This window comes from Tilletiopsis washingtonensis (assembly GCF_003144115.1).
Source record: "Tilletiopsis washingtonensis strain MCA 4186 unplaced genomic scaffold FA09scaffold_4, whole genome shotgun sequence".
Taxonomy (NCBI): Eukaryota; Fungi; Basidiomycota; class Exobasidiomycetes; order Entylomatales; genus Tilletiopsis; species Tilletiopsis washingtonensis.
The window spans coordinates 586,722-606,158 of NW_020312001.1; the positions used below are offsets into that span (position 1 = coordinate 586,722).

The 19,437-nt window shown below is 66.5% G+C and overlaps 9 protein-coding genes across 9 annotated transcripts; 3 read left to right on the plus strand and 6 right to left on the minus strand.

The window, feature by feature from the left end:
- Positions 1 to 386: 386 nt before the first annotated feature.
- Positions 387 to 2,515, minus strand: FA09DRAFT_328232 (hypothetical protein). Its single transcript, XM_025741691.1, has 8 exons — positions 2,353 to 2,515; positions 2,274 to 2,279; positions 1,972 to 2,017; positions 1,788 to 1,885; positions 1,249 to 1,473; positions 853 to 998; positions 760 to 786; positions 387 to 699 (listed from the first exon to the last, which is right to left on the minus strand). The coding sequence occupies exons 1-8, from the start codon at positions 2,380 to 2,382 to the stop codon at positions 660 to 662; spliced, it is 618 nt and encodes a 205-aa protein (XP_025600403.1). The 5' UTR covers positions 2,383 to 2,515; the 3' UTR covers positions 387 to 659.
- A 186-nt stretch (positions 2,516 to 2,701) lies between these two features.
- Positions 2,702 to 6,801, minus strand: FA09DRAFT_345243 (hypothetical protein). Its single transcript, XM_025744680.1, has 9 exons — positions 6,497 to 6,801; positions 5,423 to 6,382; positions 4,157 to 5,370; positions 3,562 to 4,104; positions 3,432 to 3,508; positions 3,261 to 3,346; positions 3,166 to 3,204; positions 2,932 to 3,093; positions 2,702 to 2,874 (listed from the first exon to the last, which is right to left on the minus strand). Exons 1-9 carry the CDS (start codon positions 6,517 to 6,519, stop codon positions 2,733 to 2,735), a joined length of 3,246 nt encoding a protein of 1,081 aa, XP_025600404.1. The 5' UTR covers positions 6,520 to 6,801; the 3' UTR covers positions 2,702 to 2,732.
- Positions 6,802 to 6,955: 154 nt separating this feature from the next.
- FA09DRAFT_305206 (Inosine/uridine-preferring nucleoside hydrolase) lies at positions 6,956 to 8,745 on the plus strand. Its single transcript, XM_025740498.1, has 6 exons — positions 6,956 to 7,397; positions 7,454 to 7,670; positions 7,727 to 7,807; positions 7,878 to 7,944; positions 8,017 to 8,387; positions 8,459 to 8,745. Exons 1-6 carry the CDS (start codon positions 7,105 to 7,107, stop codon positions 8,534 to 8,536), a joined length of 1,107 nt encoding a protein of 368 aa, XP_025600405.1. The 5' UTR covers positions 6,956 to 7,104; the 3' UTR covers positions 8,537 to 8,745.
- Positions 8,746 to 8,776: 31 nt separating this feature from the next.
- FA09DRAFT_290254 (guanine-N1--methyltransferase) lies at positions 8,777 to 9,286 on the minus strand (the record flags this gene model as incomplete). Its single annotated transcript, XM_025739957.1, has 3 exons — positions 8,777 to 8,831; positions 8,932 to 9,071; positions 9,164 to 9,286. Coding segments are annotated over 3 exons (318 nt in total), but the record flags the coding sequence as incomplete, so codon positions are not given.
- A 1,164-nt stretch (positions 9,287 to 10,450) lies between these two features.
- On the plus strand, positions 10,451 to 12,122 carry FA09DRAFT_333527 (phenylalanyl-tRNA synthetase; the record flags this gene model as incomplete). The annotated part of the gene is made up of 5 exons (XM_025743695.1): positions 10,451 to 10,522; positions 10,556 to 11,258; positions 11,295 to 11,447; positions 11,513 to 11,945; positions 12,038 to 12,122. 5 exons carry the CDS (start codon positions 10,451 to 10,453, stop codon positions 12,120 to 12,122), a joined length of 1,446 nt encoding a protein of 481 aa, XP_025600407.1.
- Positions 12,082 to 13,327, minus strand: FA09DRAFT_315752 (Aldo/keto reductase; the record flags this gene model as incomplete). The annotated part of the gene is made up of 4 exons (XM_025740816.1): positions 12,082 to 12,711; positions 12,777 to 12,844; positions 12,913 to 13,035; positions 13,094 to 13,327. The coding sequence occupies 4 exons, from the start codon at positions 13,325 to 13,327 to the stop codon at positions 12,177 to 12,179; spliced, it is 960 nt and encodes a 319-aa protein (XP_025600408.1). The 3' UTR covers positions 12,082 to 12,176.
- A 182-nt stretch (positions 13,328 to 13,509) lies between these two features.
- Positions 13,510 to 14,872, plus strand: FA09DRAFT_328236 (hypothetical protein). The gene is made up of 4 exons (XM_025741692.1): positions 13,510 to 13,820; positions 13,998 to 14,407; positions 14,468 to 14,710; positions 14,770 to 14,872. The coding sequence occupies exons 1-4, from the start codon at positions 13,644 to 13,646 to the stop codon at positions 14,795 to 14,797; spliced, it is 858 nt and encodes a 285-aa protein (XP_025600409.1). The 5' UTR covers positions 13,510 to 13,643; the 3' UTR covers positions 14,798 to 14,872.
- Positions 14,873 to 14,914: 42 nt separating this feature from the next.
- On the minus strand, positions 14,915 to 17,034 carry FA09DRAFT_345245 (hypothetical protein; the record flags this gene model as incomplete). The annotated part of the gene is made up of 3 exons (XM_025744681.1): positions 14,915 to 15,137; positions 15,204 to 15,388; positions 15,449 to 17,034. The coding sequence occupies 3 exons, from the start codon at positions 17,032 to 17,034 to the stop codon at positions 15,013 to 15,015; spliced, it is 1,896 nt and encodes a 631-aa protein (XP_025600410.1). The 3' UTR covers positions 14,915 to 15,012.
- A 514-nt stretch (positions 17,035 to 17,548) lies between these two features.
- On the minus strand, positions 17,549 to 19,030 carry FA09DRAFT_328237 (EF-hand). The gene is made up of 8 exons (XM_025741693.1): positions 18,980 to 19,030; positions 18,913 to 18,919; positions 18,812 to 18,823; positions 18,720 to 18,752; positions 18,409 to 18,667; positions 18,333 to 18,346; positions 17,859 to 17,921; positions 17,549 to 17,685 (listed from the first exon to the last, which is right to left on the minus strand). The coding sequence occupies exons 1-8, from the start codon at positions 18,992 to 18,994 to the stop codon at positions 17,639 to 17,641; spliced, it is 450 nt and encodes a 149-aa protein (XP_025600411.1). The 5' UTR covers positions 18,995 to 19,030; the 3' UTR covers positions 17,549 to 17,638.
- Positions 19,031 to 19,437: the final 407 nt, after the last annotated feature.

The following is a 19,437-nucleotide window of genomic DNA, read 5'->3' on the forward strand; positions in this document are numbered from 1 at the left end:
GCGCTGTGCCCTCCCCCTCGCTCACATTTGTCTCGCAGGCTCGAGAGCTCTACGCCGAAGATGTAAGCAAACAAGTTGCCTTCGCTCGTCTCACTCCCCCACACACCCGCGCTTCTCGCCGCCCCCGCAGTTCCACCTCATCCGCTGCCCGCTGCTCACAGAGGAGATCCGCGGCGTCGAGAAGATCAAGAGCTTCTCCAACTTCCTCGTCCAGCCCTTTACGGCACCAGAGGCATGAAGGGGGAGGGGGGGTGAACAGCCGAGCGAATGGGATGGAGAGGAGGAGGAGGAGGAGGAGGAGGAGGAGGAGGAGGAGGAGGACGCTTAGACGCGCGCGCGCGCCGGTCACATACTTGCAACTGAGCGCCACATGGGCAGACACACACATAAAGGGGAATGATGTGCATGGCATTTCGCTCGAGCGGCGTCATGTGAAGCACACGAACGAAAGGAGGGTGTGGCCCGGCGAGAGTATTGAGGGAGGCAGCGGGGCGCGCGCGCGCGGATCGACGGACAGCACGAGAGAGGCGGTGTGGGGGTGTATATACGAGGCGAGATGTGATTGTGAATGCGAGTCGCGAGAGAGAGTGTGAGAGAAGAGAGCGAGCCGGAGCTGGGACGAGCGCAAAGCATGGCAACCGCACAAACGGCGTAACGCCCTAGCAGTTGCAGCCGCTCTGCTGGTAGTCGCCGTCGATTCTGCGCCCGCGAGGACAGGTCAGTGACCGTGACGCAGGAATAGCCGTCGCGAGGACTCACCTGATCGGATCCGGCGCCTCCGAGTACCTCATATCGCAATGCTCGCATCAGTCAGCCTGTCCAAAATGAGCGCACAAGAGACACATCACTCACAGTTCCGCCTCGGCCTCCTGCTGCAGCGCGTTGCGCGCAATCGTCTGGAACGCCTGCTCGACGTTGATGGCCTCCTTTGAGCTCGTCTCAAAGTACGGAATGTTGCCCTTGGCCTGGCACCACGTCATGGCGCGCTTCTGCGAGACCTGGGCAGGGTGCGGCGAGAGGTGTCAGCCCCATGCCACCGCCGCACAGTGGGCCGTGGGCCGCAATGGAGCTCTCTGCTTCCGCAGGGCTCTGTCTGCGGCCTAGAGAGCTGCCGTTCGTGCAAGCCATCTTGGCTTGGTCCATGCGCCCACGGCGGCGCAGCGACTCGCTTATCTGCCGAAGCCATCGCGCTTCCCTCCCAGTCGATCTGCGCCGCCCTCCAGCTCCCTCTCCCTCGGCACGACTCACCATCCGCTTGCTCTCCTCCACATCAATCTTGTTGCCCAGCACGACGAACGGGAAGTGCTCGGCATCATGCGGGCCCGCCTGGATGAGGAACTCGTCGCGCCAGCTGTCGAGCGTCTCGAAGCTGCGTGCGCTGTTGACGTCGTACACCAGCACGCAGCAGTCTGCGCCGCGGTAGAAGGCCACGCCGAGAGACTGGAATCGCTCTTGGCCGGCCGTGTCCCAGAGCTGAGAAGCCAGAGTCAGTCACTGGGCCCGGCACGACGCATACGAACTGCGCCGGCGAGCAGAGCGCGAGAGGGAAGCTTGGCTGCTGATGCGCATCTGGCACTGAAGCCCGGGCGACCGCACAGAACGGCCAACACCCTCAGGTGAGTCTGCTGCGTGCAGCCGAACGCGCGCCTCATGCCCTGCATCGTTCGCGCTCCTCTCGCTGTCTCTCGCTCCCTGATCGGCTTACACGCCATTCAACCAGTGCGGCAGTCCTTGGCGCCTTTCGGCCTGCAGACCGCAGCAGCACGTCGGCAGGAGATACGACTCACCTGCATCGTCACGAGCCGGTCGTCGACAAGCACTTCGCGCGTCAGGAAGTCTGCGCCAATCGTCGCCTTGTACGCGCTGCTGAAGCGCTTGTTGACGTCTGTGCACACCCAGCGAGAGACGACAAAGCGTCAGTCGGAGCGCCAGACATAGGCGAGAGAGCGAGAAGGCGCAGGAGAGACGCACATTGGTTCATCAAGGATGTCTTGCCGACGCCTGAGTCGCCCAGGATCTGGAGGACGGGGGAGAGGTGAGCTGATTTGCCTCAGAGAGGCGAGGATGCCGCGCCAGTAGAGCCGCTGCTCTCGCGCACGGCTGCGACAGCTGCGGCATTGCGATACCTAGCAGCGCTGGCACAGCGAAGCGCTGCCAAGCGCATACGTCCAGACCACGCGCTGCGCCACGAGCCTGCCCCTTGGCCGGGCAGAGCACGTATCTCTGCCGCCTCCACACGGCGCCTCTCGCCACGAGAGACAGGCGCTACGCACAATGACCTGCGGGCGGAAGAGCGTCAGCTATGCGATTCACACCAAGCGCCAAAGTTTTGGCGAAGGAGCAAGGGCGCACCTTGAGCAGGACCTTCTTGCGCGTCGCCATGCTGGGCTAGCGGAGCAAAGGGGGCGGGAGTGGAGTGGAGTTGAGGCGAGCCAGCAATGGGGCTGCGGCGTGCGACGAGGGCGCAGCGCGGTCTGCGGTGGCGCTGGCGGGCGTGCGAGATGCGCAAGCACGAGACACGGAGAGAGGAGCGCCGCGGTGCGAGGGCTGGGTGAGCGGGTGGGGTGGGGTGGAGTGGAGTGGAGCTGGCGCTGAGCGGCGTGGGGCCGAGCGGGCGCGGGCGCGCGCTGACGGCGCAGGCGGGCCGCCCGAGCTGGCGCAGCGGGCGCCGCCTGCACCTGCACCTGCGCGCGCGGCCGATCAGCACGCCTGAGACGAATACAACGAGGGCACTACAACAACTCGCGCCTCCTCCGTACTCCCGCATTTCTATTCTCCTCCCTCGCAGTCGCCTCCCCCTCTCTTGCCCGCGCATTGCGCGCGAGCAGCTCTGCGTACAGCGCCACACGCCTCCGACAGCCAACAATCAACAAGCTCCGTCCATGGATGTATTAGTGGACGCACGCGGATCTCGAATCAGTCTATGCTCACGCAACCGCGCCCGCCATGCGCTTGTTGATCTCGCCGACAATCTCGGCCGCTTCGCGCGGCGAGCCGGCCTCGAAGTCGTAGCGCTTCTTGGCGGTGACGAGCTTGAAGCTGGCCGGCACCTTGGTCGACTGCGCACAGCTGAGCACCGAGGAGATGGGGAAGCTGTGCGGCAAGCGGGAGAGGGGGGCCATCAGCACTGCCGTCTGCTGCAGACGGAGGGCAACAGAGGCTCACCTGGCGGCGGGCAACTGCGTCGCTCGAGATTCGTTTGGACTGAGAAGGCAGACGTCAGCCCCCGAGCAGCGGCAGAACGAGGCGTCGCGACGCACATGATGTGCACCCAGTCGCCATCGAGCGTCAGCGTGCGTTCGTGGCGCCCGACAGACATGGGCATCTTGCGGTTGAGCGTGTAGGACTGACGGGGGCACGCGCGCGCAATGCCAGCGATGTGAGCGAGAGTGCAGGCACGGGCGAGCACTCCGGGGCCAGGCTTGACGCACCTTGTACGTCGACGCCACATCCTTGGCCTTGTTGTACCGCGGCTGCCCGGGCTCCGAGAGACGCTTGAAGATGGACGCTGCGGCCGACGCATCAGTAGCTGCAGCGCCATGCGTCCCGCAGGCAGCTCACCGCTGGGGTTTGTGCTCTGCGCCGTCAGCGCTCCGGCGCCGCCCTGAGCTCCCAGGCTCGAGCGCTTGACGAGCGCAAGATCGTGGTTGCCCTCCAGGCTCTCCACGGTGCGATCCAGCGGCGCCACAATCTTCTTGTCCGGCACGATGAGCGCCCACTCGTCCGGACTGGCGAGCTGGCGCTTGCGACAGATCATCTCGAGCACATCGGCGAGATACATGTCCGACGGCACTTGCAGCGTCGTCTTGTAGCGCACTGCCGCGTTCGGCGTGACGGCGACGCGCAGAAAGATGGGCTTCTCCGAGCCGAGCGCACTGCGCGAGAGGGCCGAGGAGGCAAAGATGGGTGTGCCTTGCACGGTGACGAGCGAGCCGGCCGGCGCATTGCTCGCAGCTGCCGCTAGGCGCGCGGCCTGAGGAGCGGGTAGCGTGGAAGCGCCAAGTCGAGAGGGACCGCTTGCGTCGACGTCGCTGCGAGGTGTGGGTCGCACCGCTGCACGCGCTGCTTTTTGCGCGGGAGTGAGAGCAGCGAGATGCTGCCGTACTGTCGAGAGAGCGTGAGCTGCCGTGAAAGACCACTTCACGGTCGCACTCACCTTGCGCAGGCGTAGCCTCCACGACTGCGAGCTCATCCGCGCCGAACTTGCCGACCAGCAGGCTGCGATCAATGGCCGGGTAATCATCATCCACCTCTCCGTCCTCGACAATCCGCAACGCCCAGCCAATCGTACTCAGACGATTGTCCAGCCGATCCTGCTCCTTCGCCTCTATTCCGTCATCCAGGTGCGGCAGCCAGGCTTCGTCGACGTAGCACGCAAGGGCATAGCCCACCACTTCCTCCATACTTGCGTCGCGCCGCACGCTGAGCTGCATCGAGCGCGCTGACCCGTCGAGGGAGAGCGCTTCGCTGCTTGGCTTGCCTGCACGACGAGGCTGCGTGGCAGCCCAGGGAAAGTAGACCGTGAGCGTCATGCCGCCACCTGAGCGCGCACCGACGCCAGCGTAGGTGTTGGAGAAGGGGTTGGCGGGACCGGCACTTTGCGCCTTGAGCTGCGCGCTGAGGGATGAAATGGCAGGGCGTGCGGCCAGACTGCGAACGTCGCGCTTGAGAGAGGCAAAGTACTCGTTGGACGCTCCTGTCATGCTGGCTGCTGCACGAAGTTGGGAGCGGGAGCGCGGCTGCGATGGAGCAGGCTGCCTGGCTACTCCCGCAGCGGGAGGCCGATCGCGAGAGGTGTCGGACGGCGCAGTGACGTGCGGCACCGGCGCAAGACTCTCGTCTGCCGTGTCGAGGCCGAGGGCCGAGAGGATAGGCGCTGCGGGCTCGACGTCGTCCAACGACTGCGCTAGCGCTTGTTCCGCCTCTTCTTCCTCGAGCTGCGCCGGCGGCGCCGCCTGAGGCTGACCCGGCGACATGCGCGGCAGCGTCGAGGCCCGCATGCGTGCAAAGTGCGGTGCCGGAGAGCTGGCACTGGTTGAGGAGGCGCCCGTGGAGCTTTCGATGTCGGGCACGCTTGAGTCTGTCGTGCCGCTGATCTTGCGCATGTGTAATGGCCTGACGCTCGACCCTGCATCTGCTCGCTCGTCGTCGCTCGTTGAGCTGCGGCCGTGGGATGTAAAGTGAGGCTCGTCGATCTCGGTCACGGGCGTGAAGAAGTGACGCGTGTTCATGGGCGTGTTGTCGGCGCCTCCGCCTACGCTGCCCTGACGCTCGAGGTTGAGGCTCGGGCGCGGGCGAGAAGAAGGCACGGACGCGAGTGAGAAGACGGTCGAGTTGGACTCGAGGCGCGGCAGACCGGGCGTGGCGCTCCTGCCGTGGAGTGGTCAGCATGACACGCAGGGCCGCCACGCTGCGCACTGACACGACCGACTCGACATCGTCGTCGTGGCTGTTCATCTCCTCCTCCTCTGCGCCTCTATCTCTCGTCATGCCCAGCAGCGCCTTTGCTCCCTCACTAGCGCTCCTTCTTCTTCCCTGCGGTAGTGCCGCATCGCGCTGTCGTTCCGGTGCCGGGCCGGCAATGCTCGCGCTCCGCTCCACAGGTCGTGAGCCCGGGCCCAAAGGCGGAGAAGACAAACCGCTATCCGAGAAGGAAGAGCTTGGCGCCACGAGCCTCTGATGCCGTCCGCTCTCTCCAGATGCAGCATGCAGCGTCAAGGCAGGCACGTCCAGACTGCGTCGTCCCGCCATCAACGAGGCAGTCGCTGCTCCAGCCGTGCCGCTTGTGCCGCTCTGCATGCTGCCTCTGCGCGCCATCGACACGCGCAGAGAGTCGTCTTCGGCCTGCCGGCCCGCTGCCTCGGCGAGCGCAGCGCTGCGCCGTCGAGTAGGACGCGAGCGGCTACTGCTGCCGGACGGCTCATCGAGCGACGGTGCTCGCCGGCCCGAGACGCGCATGCCGAGAGCACCCGAGCGCCCAGCGCCGTAGATGGTGTTGGTGTACTTGAGCCCTGCGCCGACGCGCGGTGCGGGACCCGAAGCAGGCTGCGCGCTGCTGGCAGATGCCGCATTGGAGGCGCCAGAGGAGAGCGAGGCGCCACGCAGCTTGGGCGAGTGCACGGCGCGCAGCTCGGGATGGCAGCGCGCCGACGTCAGGCCGGCTACGACGACGTGCGAGTCGTGTGCCGGCAGCGGCGCCGCTTCGGCATGACCGCCGCCACTGCGACGTGATGGCGAGGAGGAGGAGGCCTCATCGAGCGCACCCTCTGCTCCAGTGATGGGCGCATCGAGGTGGGCGATGGAGGGAAAGGACAGAATCCGGGGACCGGCGACGTCGTCGATGTGTCGCAAGTAGGCAAGACGAAGAGAGTGGATCACATAGCTGGCAGATGGAGTAGCTTCAGTGTCCGCAGCCCGTGCAGGAGCGATGTTGGAGGAGGGCCAGCAGCGAGCACGCTCGAGACCCATCCCCGTCTGTGCACAGCTGCCCACTCACTCGGGATCGGCAATGAGCGACATGGCGCCACCTCACACGCCAGCGCACGAGGCTGCAGCGTGCGAAGATAATGCTCGGGAAGCAAGCTGCTCTGTCGAAGCAGCCTACCTCTTCGACGCTGCGGAGCGTGGCAGCGGCTGGACGGCCTCGGTAGTTGCGGGCGGCAGAGTGGCCAGGGCGGCGGCCGGTGCAGAGTGGACGCCGCACGGGCGGCAGAGGGGTGCTCGGCACTCAGAGCCAGCAACGCTCACGCGCGGCAGACGATGCTGCCGAGCCGCTTGTTGGAGGGAGAGGGTGATGTGGAGATGAAGAGAACGGCGAGCGGCAGCCAGTGCCCGAGCGGGTGCACGGGCCGCGCTCAGGAGTGCGGAGTCGGGACACGGAACACTCAGACTCTGACTGACAGCGAGCTCACCTCCTGCTCATGCGCCGGCCAACGGCTCGCTCCTTGCTTCCACACCACGTGCATCCTTCCCCGCCTCTCCCGCATTTACTGCCTCTCCTCGACAGACTCGCCCCTTCCACCTCTGCCCATCCTGTTCTTCCTCCGGCGTCTCCCTGCGGCTCGCCTCTTCCGGCTCTCCTCCTCTCGCCCTCTCAAGCGCTCCATGTCCTCCACTCCCCACGCCATCTGGCTCGACGCCGATCCCGGACACGACGATGCGCTAGCCCTGCTCCTCGCGCTACACTCTCCCGCCCTCAGGCTGCTCGGCGTCAGCTCCGTCAGCGGCAATGCTGCCGGCCTCTCCACCTGGCACAACGCCGCCAAGCTGCTCGCGGCGTTTGGTGCGAGCGCAGAGCAGGTGCCGCTGCTACGAGGATGCGATGTGCCGCTTATGCGCACGCCAAAGGCGGCACCGAGCATTCATGGAGAAGACGGACTGGGCGGCGTCAAGGGCCTGTGGGTTGCCAGTCGCAGAACGACCGTCGACCCACCCACTGATGCCTCCCTCTCAGGCCAGAGCTCTCCTCTCCCTCCGTGCAGTCACATCTTAAGCGCACGTCCGACGGTCCGGCACCGTTGGCGCTCGTCTCTCATCTTACTTCCCTGCTCCGCACGCGCGTCGAGGCGGGCGAAGAGCCGCTGAGCATTGTGGCCACTGGTCCGATGACCAACATTGCCCTGCTGCTGAGGATGGCGCCGTCCGAGCTGCTGCTCAAGGGAGTCAAGCAGGTACGGATTCTGGCGCGGCACGGAGCGATCAGACTGTGCGCTGATGCAGCGACCAGATCGTGCTCATGGGCGGCAACCCCGGCGTCAGCGGCAATATCTCGCCGGCCGCTGAGTTCAACTTCCTCGTCGATCCAGAGGTGCGTTCAGCACAGCGGGGCATCATCTCGGCGAGGCGCGGCTTCGTGGGCTGATTTTACATCTTGACAGGCTGCACGCATCGTGTGTGACTCTCCTCTGCCGGTGATCATGGCCGGGTTGAATGTGACGCATCAAGGTGGGTGCCAAAGGGCCTGGACTCGCTCCAGCTTCCTTGCGGCGTCTGTCGCTCACATTTCTCCCCCTTCAGCCATCTGGACTCGGCCTCTACACGCGCAGCTCCTCTCACTGGGCGCGAGTCCAGTACGCGACGTAGTCTCGAGCGCCATGGAGTTCTTCGCCGCCGCGTACGCCTCTCAGATGGGCTTCGCCTCTGGGCCTCCCGTGCACGACTTTCTCTGCGTCGCCTATCTCCTCGACGCCTCTCTCTTCGCCCCTCCCACACCCAGCGCTGCGAATGGGCAAGCAGACGAGGAGGCGAAGAGATACCGGGTGGAGGTGCAGACAAGCGAGGGCCACAACCTGGGAGCGACCGTCGTGGCGTTCCATGACCAGTGGCCCATCGAACACGAGGGATGGGCGGCTGGCGGCAGAAACGTCCGCGTGCTGGAGCACCTCGACGTGAGTCTCTTTGCCTCTCTGCCTTCTTCCGGACTCACTGGATGGACTGACGGCCGCTGTGCCCTGGTCAGACCGAGCGTCTCTGGCCGCTTCTCTTCGCCGCAATTGAACGTGCCGAGGCACGTGTCGCAAGCAACGTCTCCTCATAGACGCGTCGGACAGCAAGCAATCACCTAATAGTAACTTTATTACTCCGGCATTCGCCCACCTCATGCGCCCTGAGCAGCCGCACGAGCGCGATTGAACGCCTCCTCTTCGTCCTCCATCTCTTCCTCCAGCAGCAAGGGCGCCTCGGGCACCGCATCGCTCTCCTCGCCCTCGTCTGAGCGCTCCTGACTCTCCGCTCTCCGCTTCGCCTTGCGTCGTTCCGAGCGTGATTCGCGCTCCTGCTTGCGCGACGGCAGACCGCGGTCCAAAGCGGCGCCCCACTCGCGAGTCTCGATCCTGCGAGAGCGCAAGACGAAGAGGGATGAAGGGCGCGTCAGTAATTGCTGGCGGCTGGACAGCGGCCTCTGGTCGCTTGCTGCCAGGACGGGAAACGCACCAGCCGAGAAGGATGTCGAAGACCTGATTCACCGTCAGCACGGCTCGGGGCGCCAAGGCACGCTCGCCGAGATGAGCCGCGTCGATTGGCAGACGAGCCACGCGCACGCCTAGGGCCTTGGCACGCTCCAGGCAGAGATGCTGGGCAAGGCGGACGGCGAATGAGCATGGAACAGCGTTGCGAGAAGAAGGCGTGAAGAAAGAGAGAGGCGTGGGGTGGAGAGCACACACACCTTGTGGCGATTCCGATCGACAATGCCGCCAATGACGTACAGCTTGCCTTCCTCCAGCTCATCCAGCGTCTCGTCGGTGTCGGGCGTGAGATAGACGACGTCGTTCGGCGCAAAGCGAGGCGGAGGACGCGGTGTCGGTACAGCTCTGGACGAGGCCGCTGCTGAGGTCGAAGCATCTTCAGTTGCATGGAGCTCCTCCGTTGCAGCGGCGGCCGCCTCGTCCGAGGCCTCCGCCTCTGCATGCAGCGGCGTGCTGCCGTTGTCGTGCACAGCCTGTCTCTCCTCCTCCACCGCTGCTGGTTCGCCCGGAGCGAGCAACAGTCCCTCCAGTCCGCCATTGAGCACCCTCTGCGTGCCTCTCCAGTTGTCCCATATCCACGCCTTCTTCATCCTCGCGCCCGTCAACGTCTCCTCGAGCGGCACACCATCCATCTCCTGTGCTTGCTCCGCAGGCACGGGTGCGCGGCCGTACGACTCGGCGGTGCGCGCTGCGAGGACACGATTGGAGGTGGAGCCGGGACCGGAGAAGAGAATGTGGCGGAAAGAGGAGGCGGCGAGGCGGTGCGAGGAGTAGAGGAAGGTGAGCTGCGAGGAGAGAGAGATGATCTCCTGCGGCAAGGGAGGGAGAGACGTGTCAGATGCAGTGCTCGTCGCCAGCCCGCGAACCACGCAGCAGAAACAAGCGCACCCACCCCGTCTTTGCCTCTTCGGTTCCTCACACTGCGCACCAGCTCGCCTCGCCCACTTGCGCCTCAGCGCCTCACTCTGCGCTCCGTGGCACGCACCTTGTCCGTCATGAGCTCATCGAAGGCCAAGTCGATGCACACGCCTGCGCCATGCAGCGTCTTTTGGTGCTGCGGCAGGCGCTTCTGTCTCCTGGCCGGCGGCACAGGCTCGCCCTTGGCCTCGGCCTCCTGGCGGCGCTGCGCCGCACGCGCCTTGCGCCGCTGCTTCTCCAGGCGCCGGCGCTCCGTCTTGGTCTCGGCGGCGGCGGCGGCGCGCATGGCGCGCTTCTGGGCATTCTTGGAGAGCGGCGCGGGAGTGTCAGACGCCTCTGGCGCTGCCGTGGCGGTGGAAGGGCCGGCGGCGTCCATGATGGGCGGCGGAGAGGGGGATGTGGAGCGAAGCAGAGAAGCATGGCGAGCTGAGTAGCGCTGCGAGAAGCGCAACTCGGAACTCGGGCCGCACGCGCCTTGAGCTTTCGCCGCTCCGCCTCCTCGCCGCTTCGTTCCTCCCTTCGGTCCACCATCCTCCTCTGCCTCGCCCTCACTGGGCAAGCGTGCAGCCATGGCCCTCGCTCTCGCACGCCGTCCGCTGCTGCTTCTGGCTGCGTCTCGGCTGCCCGTGCTGCCGCGCGGCGTGCCGTGCGGGCGCCGCTTTGCCTCGCGCGAGGCGCCTGCACGGCCGCCCACGACGGTGCTGGGGCGCCGCTACGCCGCAGACGACTACACCAACGTGCCCGCCTCCATCCTCGCGCGCATCGCGCCCCAGCCGGCGCTGCTCTACGCGCCTTCCCATCCGCTCGCGCAGCTGCGCGCACGCATCGAGCGTCTGCTCCCCGCGCACACGCCCATCCCCGCACCCGTGGCCGTCGTTGATGTCGACGTCAACTTTGGCTCGCTCGGCTTCCCCGCTGATCATCCGGGACGCGCGCCGAGCGACACATACTACCTCAACCGCGCCACGTGTCTGCGCACCCACACCTCGGCACACGAAGTCGAGGTCTTTGCCGCCGGACACGACCGCTGGCTGCTGACGGCAGACGTCTACCGTCGCGATGAGATCGACGCCTCTCACTATCCCGTCTTTCACCAGATGGAGGGCGCGGCAGTCTGGGCACTCTTCGACTTTGCAGCGGGAGGCGTCGTCGAGCAGGAATGCGAGGCGCTCGAGGCGCGCCTGGCGAATGCGGGCATTCGCATCGACGACGACGTGGATCTGGACGAGGCGGGAGGATGGCAGCCTGAGCATCAAGTGTCGCAGGAGATGGCCCGCGCTGCAGCGCTCTCCCTGCGGCATCTCAAGGGCACACTCAACATGCTCGCCCTCGAGCTCTTCGGCCCGCGGCACGCCGCCGACGTGGCAGCTGCGGCGCGTGCGCGGGGCGGCGCCGAGGGCAGCGGCGCAGCAGCAAGCGCGGAGCACGAGCCGCTGCATGTCCGCTGGATCGCAGCTAGCTTTCCCTTTACGAGCCCCAGTCTGGAGGTCGAGGTGTGGTTCCGCGGCAAGTGGCTCGAGATCCTCGGGTGCGGAGTGGTCATGGAGCAGACGCTCGTCAACGCGCGTGAGTCGCGCCTTTCTCGCGTCCTCTGCGTGCCGGCTCTGCTCACTGTGTTGCGCGCGAAACAGACGTCCCCGGCAAGGTCGGCTGGGCGTTTGGACTGGGCCTCGAGCGCATCGCCATGGTGCTGCACTCCATCCCCGACATTCGTCTCTTCTGGTCCCAAGACGCGCGCTTTCTCTCGCAGTTCGCCGACGTGCGCGCCGGCTCCTCGGCAGCCGGAGGCCTCTCGCCTTCCTCTCCTTCTTCTCTCGCCTCTCAGCCCCACGACGCAGCGGCGCTCGTCACGTTTCAGCCGTACTCCAAGTACCCGGCCTGTCTCAAGGACGTGTCGTTCTGGCTGCCCAAGGCACACCAGCTGCACGCCAACGACGTGGCCGAAATCGTGCGCGACGAAGCACACGACCTGGCCGAGAGCGTCGAGCTCATCGATGAGTTCACGCACCCCAAGACGGGCCGCAGGAGCCAGTGCTACCGCATCAACTACCGCAGCATGGACCGGTGAGTCTCTAGCCGGCGTCGAGTCTGCCTTCAGCGTGCCCCCGCTACCGGAGCCGTCGAGCTTTGAGACTGATCCCACGCGCCTCCCGCAGAAATCTGCAAAACGACGAGATCAATGCGCTGCATCAGCGCATCACGGAGCGGCTTGTCGCCGAGCTGCACATCGAGCCGCGGTGACGATGCAATGCCACTGATGAAAGCAGAGGTGCGCGTGCGTTTGACATTGCAGATCTACGGACGGGACAGACGAGGCTTGATGTGCGCAGAGTACGAGCTGATGCAGTCGAGAGTCTGAGGCTCAAGGCGCCGTCGTAGCTGAGAGTAGCAGCAGGCGTCAGGGAGGGCAAGGGCCAGCAGGCAAGCGTGGAACTGACGGTCCCACGTGATCCCACTGCCGGTCTCGAAGCCATCGAGCGTCTTCATGTCCTCGGCGTCCAGCTCAAAGCCATAAACGTCCGCATTTGCCTTGATGCGATCCGGGTTGACACTCTTCGGCAGCACGACAATGTCCTTCTGCAGCACGTAGCGAATGAGGATGTGCGACGGCGTCTTGCCGTACTTCTTTGCGATGTCCTGCAGCTCCGGCAGGTCGACGAAGGCACCCTTGCCGAGCGGCGAGTAGGACTCGACGACGATGTCGTGCTTGGCGCACTCGGCGACGATGGAGGCGCGCTGGAAGAAGGGAGAGAGCTCGATCTGGTTCACGGCCGGAGGGTCCTGCGGGAAGGCCTCGAGCAGCTCCTGGATGTGGTGCACGCCGTAGTTGCTGTAGTTGCTCCGAGCGTGAGCCAGGGGTGGGGAGGGGGCACTGCGTCGAGATGCGAAGCTCACCTGACGCCGATGCTGCGCACTTTGCCCGCCTTCTTGGCATCGATGAGCGCACGCCATGCCTCGAGGCGCTGTCACCGCCGCGCGCATGTCAGCAAAGGGCAAGCAAAGGGGAGCAAGGCTCGTGGGCGAGACTCACGGCGGCCTTGCCCGGGTTCGGCGAGTGCAGAAGCATCAGATCCCATGATGGCAGGCCAAGCTTCTTGAGACTGCGGTCGACGGCCTTGCTGCAGCGCTCATAGCCGTGGTCGGAGTCCCAGATCTGCCTCCAATGTCAGCATGCCGCCACCCAGAGCCCCTCTTCCCACTGCGCTATGCACCTTGCTGGTGAGCCACACACTATCGCGCTCGCCGCCCCACTTGTGCACCGCCTCGCCCACCTCCTTCTCGTTGTCGTAGAACGCCGCCGAGTCGATGTGGCGGTAGCCCGCCTCGAGCGCGGTGCAGATGGCCGTGATGCCCTCGGCGCCCTTGCTGAGGTAGACGCCGAGCCCGAGGCGCGGCAGGGCGCGGCCGTCGTTGAGACGGATGGTGGAGGCGAGCGAGAGCGACATGATGAAGAGAGGTGGTGGTGGTCAAGAAGAGGAGTGGCGTGGTGGCTTGCCGTCGAGGTGACGTTAAGCTGGCGCGTCCTCAGGGTCAGCGCGCGAGGGCCTCCACTCGGTCCGCCGCGCCGCGCCGCGGCGCGTGCAGTCCGTGCGCTGCTCGCCGAGCGCTCCTTGGCTTCGCACCCTCACCGCCGCCAGCTCATCGCCCTCTTCCTCGCGCCGCGCTCCCTCGACTGCACGGCGCTCGCCGCACACCCACCTGCGTACCGCAGACCGGCCTCAGCGCACCTGCAAGCGGCAGTCGGCACCTGCTTGCTCCGCCATGGCTCACTCGGCCTCGGCCGCGGCGGCCGCGGCGTCGCGCGCCCGCCTGGCGCCCTTTGTGCACCTGGCGCAGACAGCTAGTGGCGCCGCGGCCGCGCAGCTCTGCTCCGACGCTGCGGCGGCCCCGGGCGTGTATGCATTTGCGGAGCTGCTCGCGGTGCCTGGCATCCGGCAGGTGAGTGCGAGGGCAGCTGTAGAACTGAGTCGGTGGGGGGCAAGGTGCAGTGCGGCAGATGAGCCAAGCTGCATGCAGCGCCGCGGCGGAGCATGATCTGGCTGGAGAGCTACAGTGTGCACACTTCAGCAGCATCATTACGTAGAGGCGCCCGTGTGTGTTGACTCGCCTCTCCAGCTGGCAGACGGACCTCACGCACGCGCATTCGCACTGCTGCGCCTCTTCGCCTACGGCGAGCTGAGCGACTGGATCGCCTCGCCCGACTCGTTCCCGCCGCTGCGCCCGGCACATGTCGCCAAGTTGCGGCATCTGACACTGCTGCGTCTCTGCTCGAGCGCGCGCATCGTGCCGTATGCCACGCTGCTCGAGGCGCTGCACCTCGACGTGCAGGCGCCCAGCGGCGCGTCCACGCCCGTGGCGCAGCCCGTGCGTGCGCTCGAGGACTGCATCATCGACGCCGTGTATGCCGGCATCCTCGGTGCGCGTCTCGACCAGCGCGCGGCGCGAGTTGAGGTGCAGGGCTGCCTCGGCCGCGATGTCGGCGGGCCCGAGGAGGTGCTGCAGCTGGAGCAGGGTCTGGCGGAGTGGTGAGTGCCCGGCAGCAACGCGTGTCTGCATCTGCTCGGCGCTGACTCTGGCGCCAACAGGGAGAAGACGACGCAAGAGCTTCTGCGCACGCTCGCAGAACGCATCGACCGCGCTCGCGGCCAGGACGCGGTCAGCGTGGCGAACCGCGCCGACCACGACCAGTACCTCGAGGGCTCGCTGCACCAGCTGCTCGAGAAGAGCGGGCCGGGCGGGCTCGGCAGCAGCGGCGGCGCAGCCGGGGCCGCATCGGGCGGTATGGGTGCAGCATCGGCATGGGCACGCGAGGCGGAGGAGCCGCGCGGGTGAGTCCAGAACGCCTGCTTCTGCAGAGTGCGAGCTGACACCTCACGTCCGTCCTCAGCAGTCAGCGGAAACGCACGCGCGCGTAGGGGAAGGAGAGCTGGGCAGACTTTGAGATACCGACACATCCTGCGACTCGTGGTTCAATGACAGAGACATCATCATGCAGTCATGGTCTGGGTAGCGGTGGCGTGGATGTGACAATGGTGGAGCAGGTCCGGCGCGAAAGGACGGGTACAGGTATGCTACAGGCTGGATGGACGAGGTGGCTGGAGGGCAATGCGCGGCTAGGCACCGCGGATGCTCAGACGTCGACCGCAAAGCGAAGGTCTTCGACATCGTCGAGGCACAGGTTGCCCGCAGCCAGCGCTCGGAGGCAGTCATGGAGCGTCTGGACCGCCTGAAGGCCGCCGAGGAAGAAGGCAGAAACTAAGAGGCGCAGACGATGGTCAGCAAGGCTAGAACGCAGCGGGCGAGGCTCGCTACAGCACTCACCACGTGCCGCGTGCGTGGCTTCCTCCGTCGGCAGCACTCGCACGGCCGAAGGCATGCCCGGCAGGTTCGACGAGAGACACACGATGTAGTCGTACAGCACGTCCCGTGCCGACTCTCTCGTCGCGTCGTAGCATGCGCTGAGCCGCGCAATCTCGCGACGTTGCGCTGCCGTCAGTCCCGGCTCGCTGAGGAAGGAAGGTGTCAGTGCTGCGATCAGGCGAATTCGAGAGGGCGACGTTGCTCACTCAGGATCCGGCGACGGCGAGCGCGACGGCTCTTGCAGAAGATCAGACGGCTCCGGTTCAGACTCTGCTGGCGGCGGCGCCGGCGGCGGCACGCCGTGCGACATGACGCGGCGCAGCACCGCGGTCTCGGACGGCGGCGCATACAGCCCAGGGTCGGGCGACAGCGACTTTGCGGCCGGACGCAGCTCACGCTTGCGGTCCTCGGCGAGTGACGTCGGAGGCTTCGCAGCCTTCACGTCCTCGCTAGACTCAAAAGCCGCTGGGAGACTTGACGAAGCGACAGCCGGAGCCGGCTGCTGAGGCTTGTCCTGCGGGACTGAAGGCGGTGCACTGCTGCCGGCAGGAGCGTCGCCGCCGTAATCGGCCTTGAGCTTGGCCGCTACTTTGGGCGTGAAGAGGTCGTCGACGACGATCATGCTCGACGATGTCTTGCTCACCGGCGCCGCTGGCAGATGCTCAGCCGGCGAAGGCGCGCGCTGACGATCTTGCGGCTGCTGCTGCTGTGGCTGTTGCTGTTGTGGCTGCTGCTGCTGTGACTGATGTGCGACATGCGAGCTGCTGGCACGCATCTCGCTCAGCACCTCCAGACTTGGTACACGGACGTTGGGCCGGCTGCCGCTGCCCTGCGGCGTGCCGTTGCGACGCATGACCTGCTGGTCGCGTGCGCCTCGAAGCGGCGGCGCCGGGCCGAAGACGTCCTCGTGCGCCGCCAGGCCGACCTTGGCCTTCTTGCTTGGGCCTGCCGGCTCGGGCTCATCGTCGACGATGGCATCGTCGTAGTGCACACGCTTGTGCGACACGAGCGGGCCCGAGTTGGTGCGCGGCTGCAGCGCACGGCGCGGCTCGGCACTCATCTTGAGCGGCTTCGGCGGCGGCATGCGGCCGTGCACTCGAGTAGGACTTTGGCTAATGCCACGGCGAGGCGCCGAGGAGCGTAGCGCCGAGTCGGACTCGCTGAGCTTCAGCACGCCAGGGCCACCGCAGCCGATGCTGGCGTCGCGCAGTGCCGAGCCGGGTGGCAGGGCCTGCACGCTGGCGGTGCGTTGACGCGTGCTCGAGGCGCGCTGCGGCGGCGGCTTGCGCTGGGGCTGCGACTGGGCCGGTGACGAAGGTAGAAGATGCTCGAGCGAGGTCACGGGGTCTGAGAGGAGGAAGGGCGAGGTGCGTGGCGTGCGCGAGGCCGAGCGGTGCAGCGTGCCCGTGGCGGCCTCGCGCGGCGGCGGCGCCTCGGGTGACTTCTTGGCCTTGGCTGCGGCGGCGATGGCGGATTCGTGAGCCTCGACGATGGGCTCCATGCGCGATGCTTGACGGAGCACGGTGCGAGGAGCACTGCCTGCAGCAGAGCGGGCGCTCTGCTCGCCGCGAGACTCTTGCACCCTCGGACGACACGGCGTCACGGGCTGGCGCGAGGCGCTCTCGCAGGCCGCACAGACGTGGGACTCGACGCTTGAGGAGCGCTCGCAGCTGCACACCGTCTTGTCGGACGAGGCGACGGCACGCTGGGCGGCGAGGTGCGGCGCGTTGGCCGAGATGCGGCGCTGGTCGGGCGCGCCACTGCGCTCGCCGGCGGGTGCGGGCGGCGGCATGCTGGCGGTGCGCGATGGGCAGCAGAGGGTGACGCTAGCACGGATGAGTGAGTGTATGCTGGGCCGAGAGACGAGGCGGTGAGGGTGGGAGAGGAAGCCGGCGGCGGCGCTCGCGGCCCGATCAGCCTCCGATGTGCCGCTTTCGCTCTACGCGGCCGTGGCCCATCTACGCGTCAGCAGCGCGCCACGCGTCAAGGGGCTCCCGGCCGGCTGCCGCAGCGCCCCCTGAGCCTGCTCAGGCGCCGTCTGTCTGATGCTGCAGCTGCTCAGGCGCTGTGCCTAGCAGTCTAGTCCAGGCTCAGGAGACGTGTGCCTGACGCACCGCATGGCGCAGCGACGCCCTCGCGCCACATCGACGCGCCGGCCCCTTGGGCGTCAGCTCGCCGTGTGCTGCCTCAGCGCGCGCGGCGCTGCGAGCCGTTTTAGGTGCCCTCTTTCGCCTGTGGCCTCAGTAGCGAGTCTTGCTGCACGCTGCACACTCGAGGCACCTCATTCGAATTGACAGGCGCCCGCCGCTGTTCTCAAGCACCGCCCGTCGACGCGCAGCTTCGGACGCAAAGTGAAATGGGGACGGCGGGAGCACGCGGCGATCGTGGCTCTGCGCCTACTTGGACATCATCATGTTGACGAACTCGGCGTAGTTGATTTGGCCTGTGGGAGCGCGTGTGAGCAGCTGTTGGGAGTGCTGCTCGCCGGCTCTGCATCGCCAGCCCAGAGAAATGGCACACAAAGCGCGCCAGGCCATGGACTGGCGCTTCGACATCCGCTCGCTACACGCTGCGTCCTGCATTGTCCTCCACAGGGCTAGCACCGCTGCCACTCACCATCGCCGTCGACGTCGGCCTCCCGGATCATCTCCTCCACCTCGTTGTCCGACAGCTTCTCGCCTGCAGGGATAGCATGTGTGAGCGAAAGTTCCGCAGTCAGCGGCTGGCGAAACATCGATCGCGACAGCAAGTGCGGCGACCTGGGCTTGTTCGCGACAGCAAGCAGCGCGCGGCCACCAGTCGCCTCTCGAAAGGCACAACGCGGACCACACGTCTGCATCCTGCAAGTGCGAGCGCAAGGTCCTCTCCTGAGCCTCACGCAGGCATCCCGCGAAAGATGAATGCGCGCCTGCGGTGCACAAGGGCATGCTCGCAGCTTCCGATGGCCTTATCGTGCAGCACAGGCAGCCTGCGCGCCGCCAGTCCAGGCTTCCGCATCGCTGTGCCACTCTCGACCGCTGCCAGCTCCACTCCTGCAGCCCTGTCCTTTCCGCCGCGGCCTCTGGCTGCGTCCCACTCGCTGCCACTCACCGAGGTTGGTCATGCTGCAGACACAAGACGCCCGGTCAGCAGGTGCCGCGCAGGGGCACGCGCCATCGGCACTCACACGTGGCGCAGCTCGGCGGCGCTGATGAAGCCGTTGCCGTCCTTGTCGAAGACCTTGAAAGCCTCCTTGATCTCCTCCTCGGAGTCGGTGTCCTTCATCTTGCGCGCCATCATGGTGAGGAACTCGGGAAAGTCAATCGTGCCGTTGCCGTCGGCGTCGACCTCGTTGACCATGTCCTGCAGCTCCGCCTCGGTCGGGTTCTGGCCCAGCGAGCGCATCACCGTGCCGAGCTCCTTGGTGGTGATGGTGCCATCGCCGTCTGCGTGGAGATGAGCTCATGCGGCAGGCCAGCGTCGTCTGGTGCGGCTCACCCTTGTCGAAGAGGGAGAATGCCTCCTTGAACTCTGCGGCAGGCGGCACGTTCAGCGGCGGTAGCAGACACAGGCTGCTGAGCAGAACGCACCGGAGATTTGCTCTGCAGATGCAACGCAGCGAGAGGAGCAAGAGATCAGCATGAGCAACACGCGGCTGCGCACTGGCAGCGCGACCACGGGCGCGGCGCACCCTCGGTCTGCGGCAAGTGCGAGGGTCAGCAATGCAGCGCAGGACGCAGCGGCTGCGGGCGACGCACAAGCTGGTCAGCCATGGTGTGTGATGCACGTGTGGTGGTGGGTGGTGGTGGATGGAAAGGCAGCGGCGAGGTGGAGCTTCGCGGCCGCACAGCCGCGCCCGGCGGCGAAGCGAGAGACGGCCGCGGCGGCGGCATGCAACACCGCCGCCGCGCACAGACGCCGCGCGCCGTGCAAGCCACGCAAGGAGAGGCGGGCCATCAGCGCAGCAGCGCACGCATCGCCGTGAGCTCACGACCCCTCACAGCCGCCAGCAGTCCCACAGCTGTGCCTAGAACGCTCGCTGCGAGGCACATATGGCCACCCGTGGGCGTCGAGGGCCGCCGGGAGCTGCTTCTATTCGCAGAGCCTCGCTGCCTGCTGTCGGCCGCCGCGCGCAGGCGGCGCAGCAGAGGCACGTCACCGCCAGAGCGGCAGGCACAAGGCGGCGCAGCGGCCAGCTCATGCAGCGCCGCGCGCT

Coding starts and splice junctions, on each gene's coding strand:
- FA09DRAFT_328232 (XM_025741691.1), bottom strand. CDS start 2,382: ATGGCGACGCGCAAGAAGGTCCTGCTCAAG. Junction 1,474..1,787: donor ACCGGCTCGTGACGATGCAG/GTGAGTCGTATC, acceptor CTGGCTTCTCAG/CTCTGGGACACGGCCGGCCA. Junction 787..852: donor CAGGAGGCCGAGGCGGAACT/GTGAGTGATGTG, acceptor TTGCGATATGAG/GTACTCGGAGGCGCCGGATC.
- FA09DRAFT_345243 (XM_025744680.1), bottom strand. CDS start 6,519: ATGTCGCTCATTGCCGATCCCGA. Junction 6,383..6,496: donor TCGCTCATTGCCGATCCCGA/GTGAGTGGGCAG, acceptor TCCATCTGCCAG/CTATGTGATCCACTCTCTTC. Junction 4,105..4,156: donor GGAGGCTACGCCTGCGCAAG/GTGAGTGCGACC, acceptor CTCTCTCGACAG/TACGGCAGCATCTCGCTGCT.
- FA09DRAFT_305206 (XM_025740498.1), top strand. CDS start 7,105: ATGTCCTCCACTCCCCACGCCATCTGGCTCGACGCCGATCCCGGACAC. Junction 7,398..7,453: donor CTGGGCGGCGTCAAGGGCCT/GTGGGTTGCCAG, acceptor CCTCCCTCTCAG/GCCAGAGCTCTCCTCTCCCT. Junction 7,808..7,877: donor ACTTCCTCGTCGATCCAGAG/GTGCGTTCAGCA, acceptor ACATCTTGACAG/GCTGCACGCATCGTGTGTGA.
- FA09DRAFT_328236 (XM_025741692.1), top strand. CDS start 13,644: ATGGCTCACTCGGCCTCGGCCGCGGCGGCCGCGGCGTCGCGCGCCCGC. Junction 14,408..14,467: donor GAGCAGGGTCTGGCGGAGTG/GTGAGTGCCCGG, acceptor TGGCGCCAACAG/GGAGAAGACGACGCAAGAGC. Junction 14,711..14,769: donor GAGGCGGAGGAGCCGCGCGG/GTGAGTCCAGAA, acceptor GTCCGTCCTCAG/CAGTCAGCGGAAACGCACGC.
- FA09DRAFT_328237 (XM_025741693.1), bottom strand. Junction 18,668..18,719: donor ATTCTCCCTCTTCGACAAGG/GTGAGCCGCACC, acceptor ATCTCCACGCAG/ACGGCGATGGCACCATCACC. Junction 17,686..17,858: donor GGCCGACGTCGACGGCGATG/GTGAGTGGCAGC, acceptor GCGCTCCCACAG/GCCAAATCAACTACGCCGAG.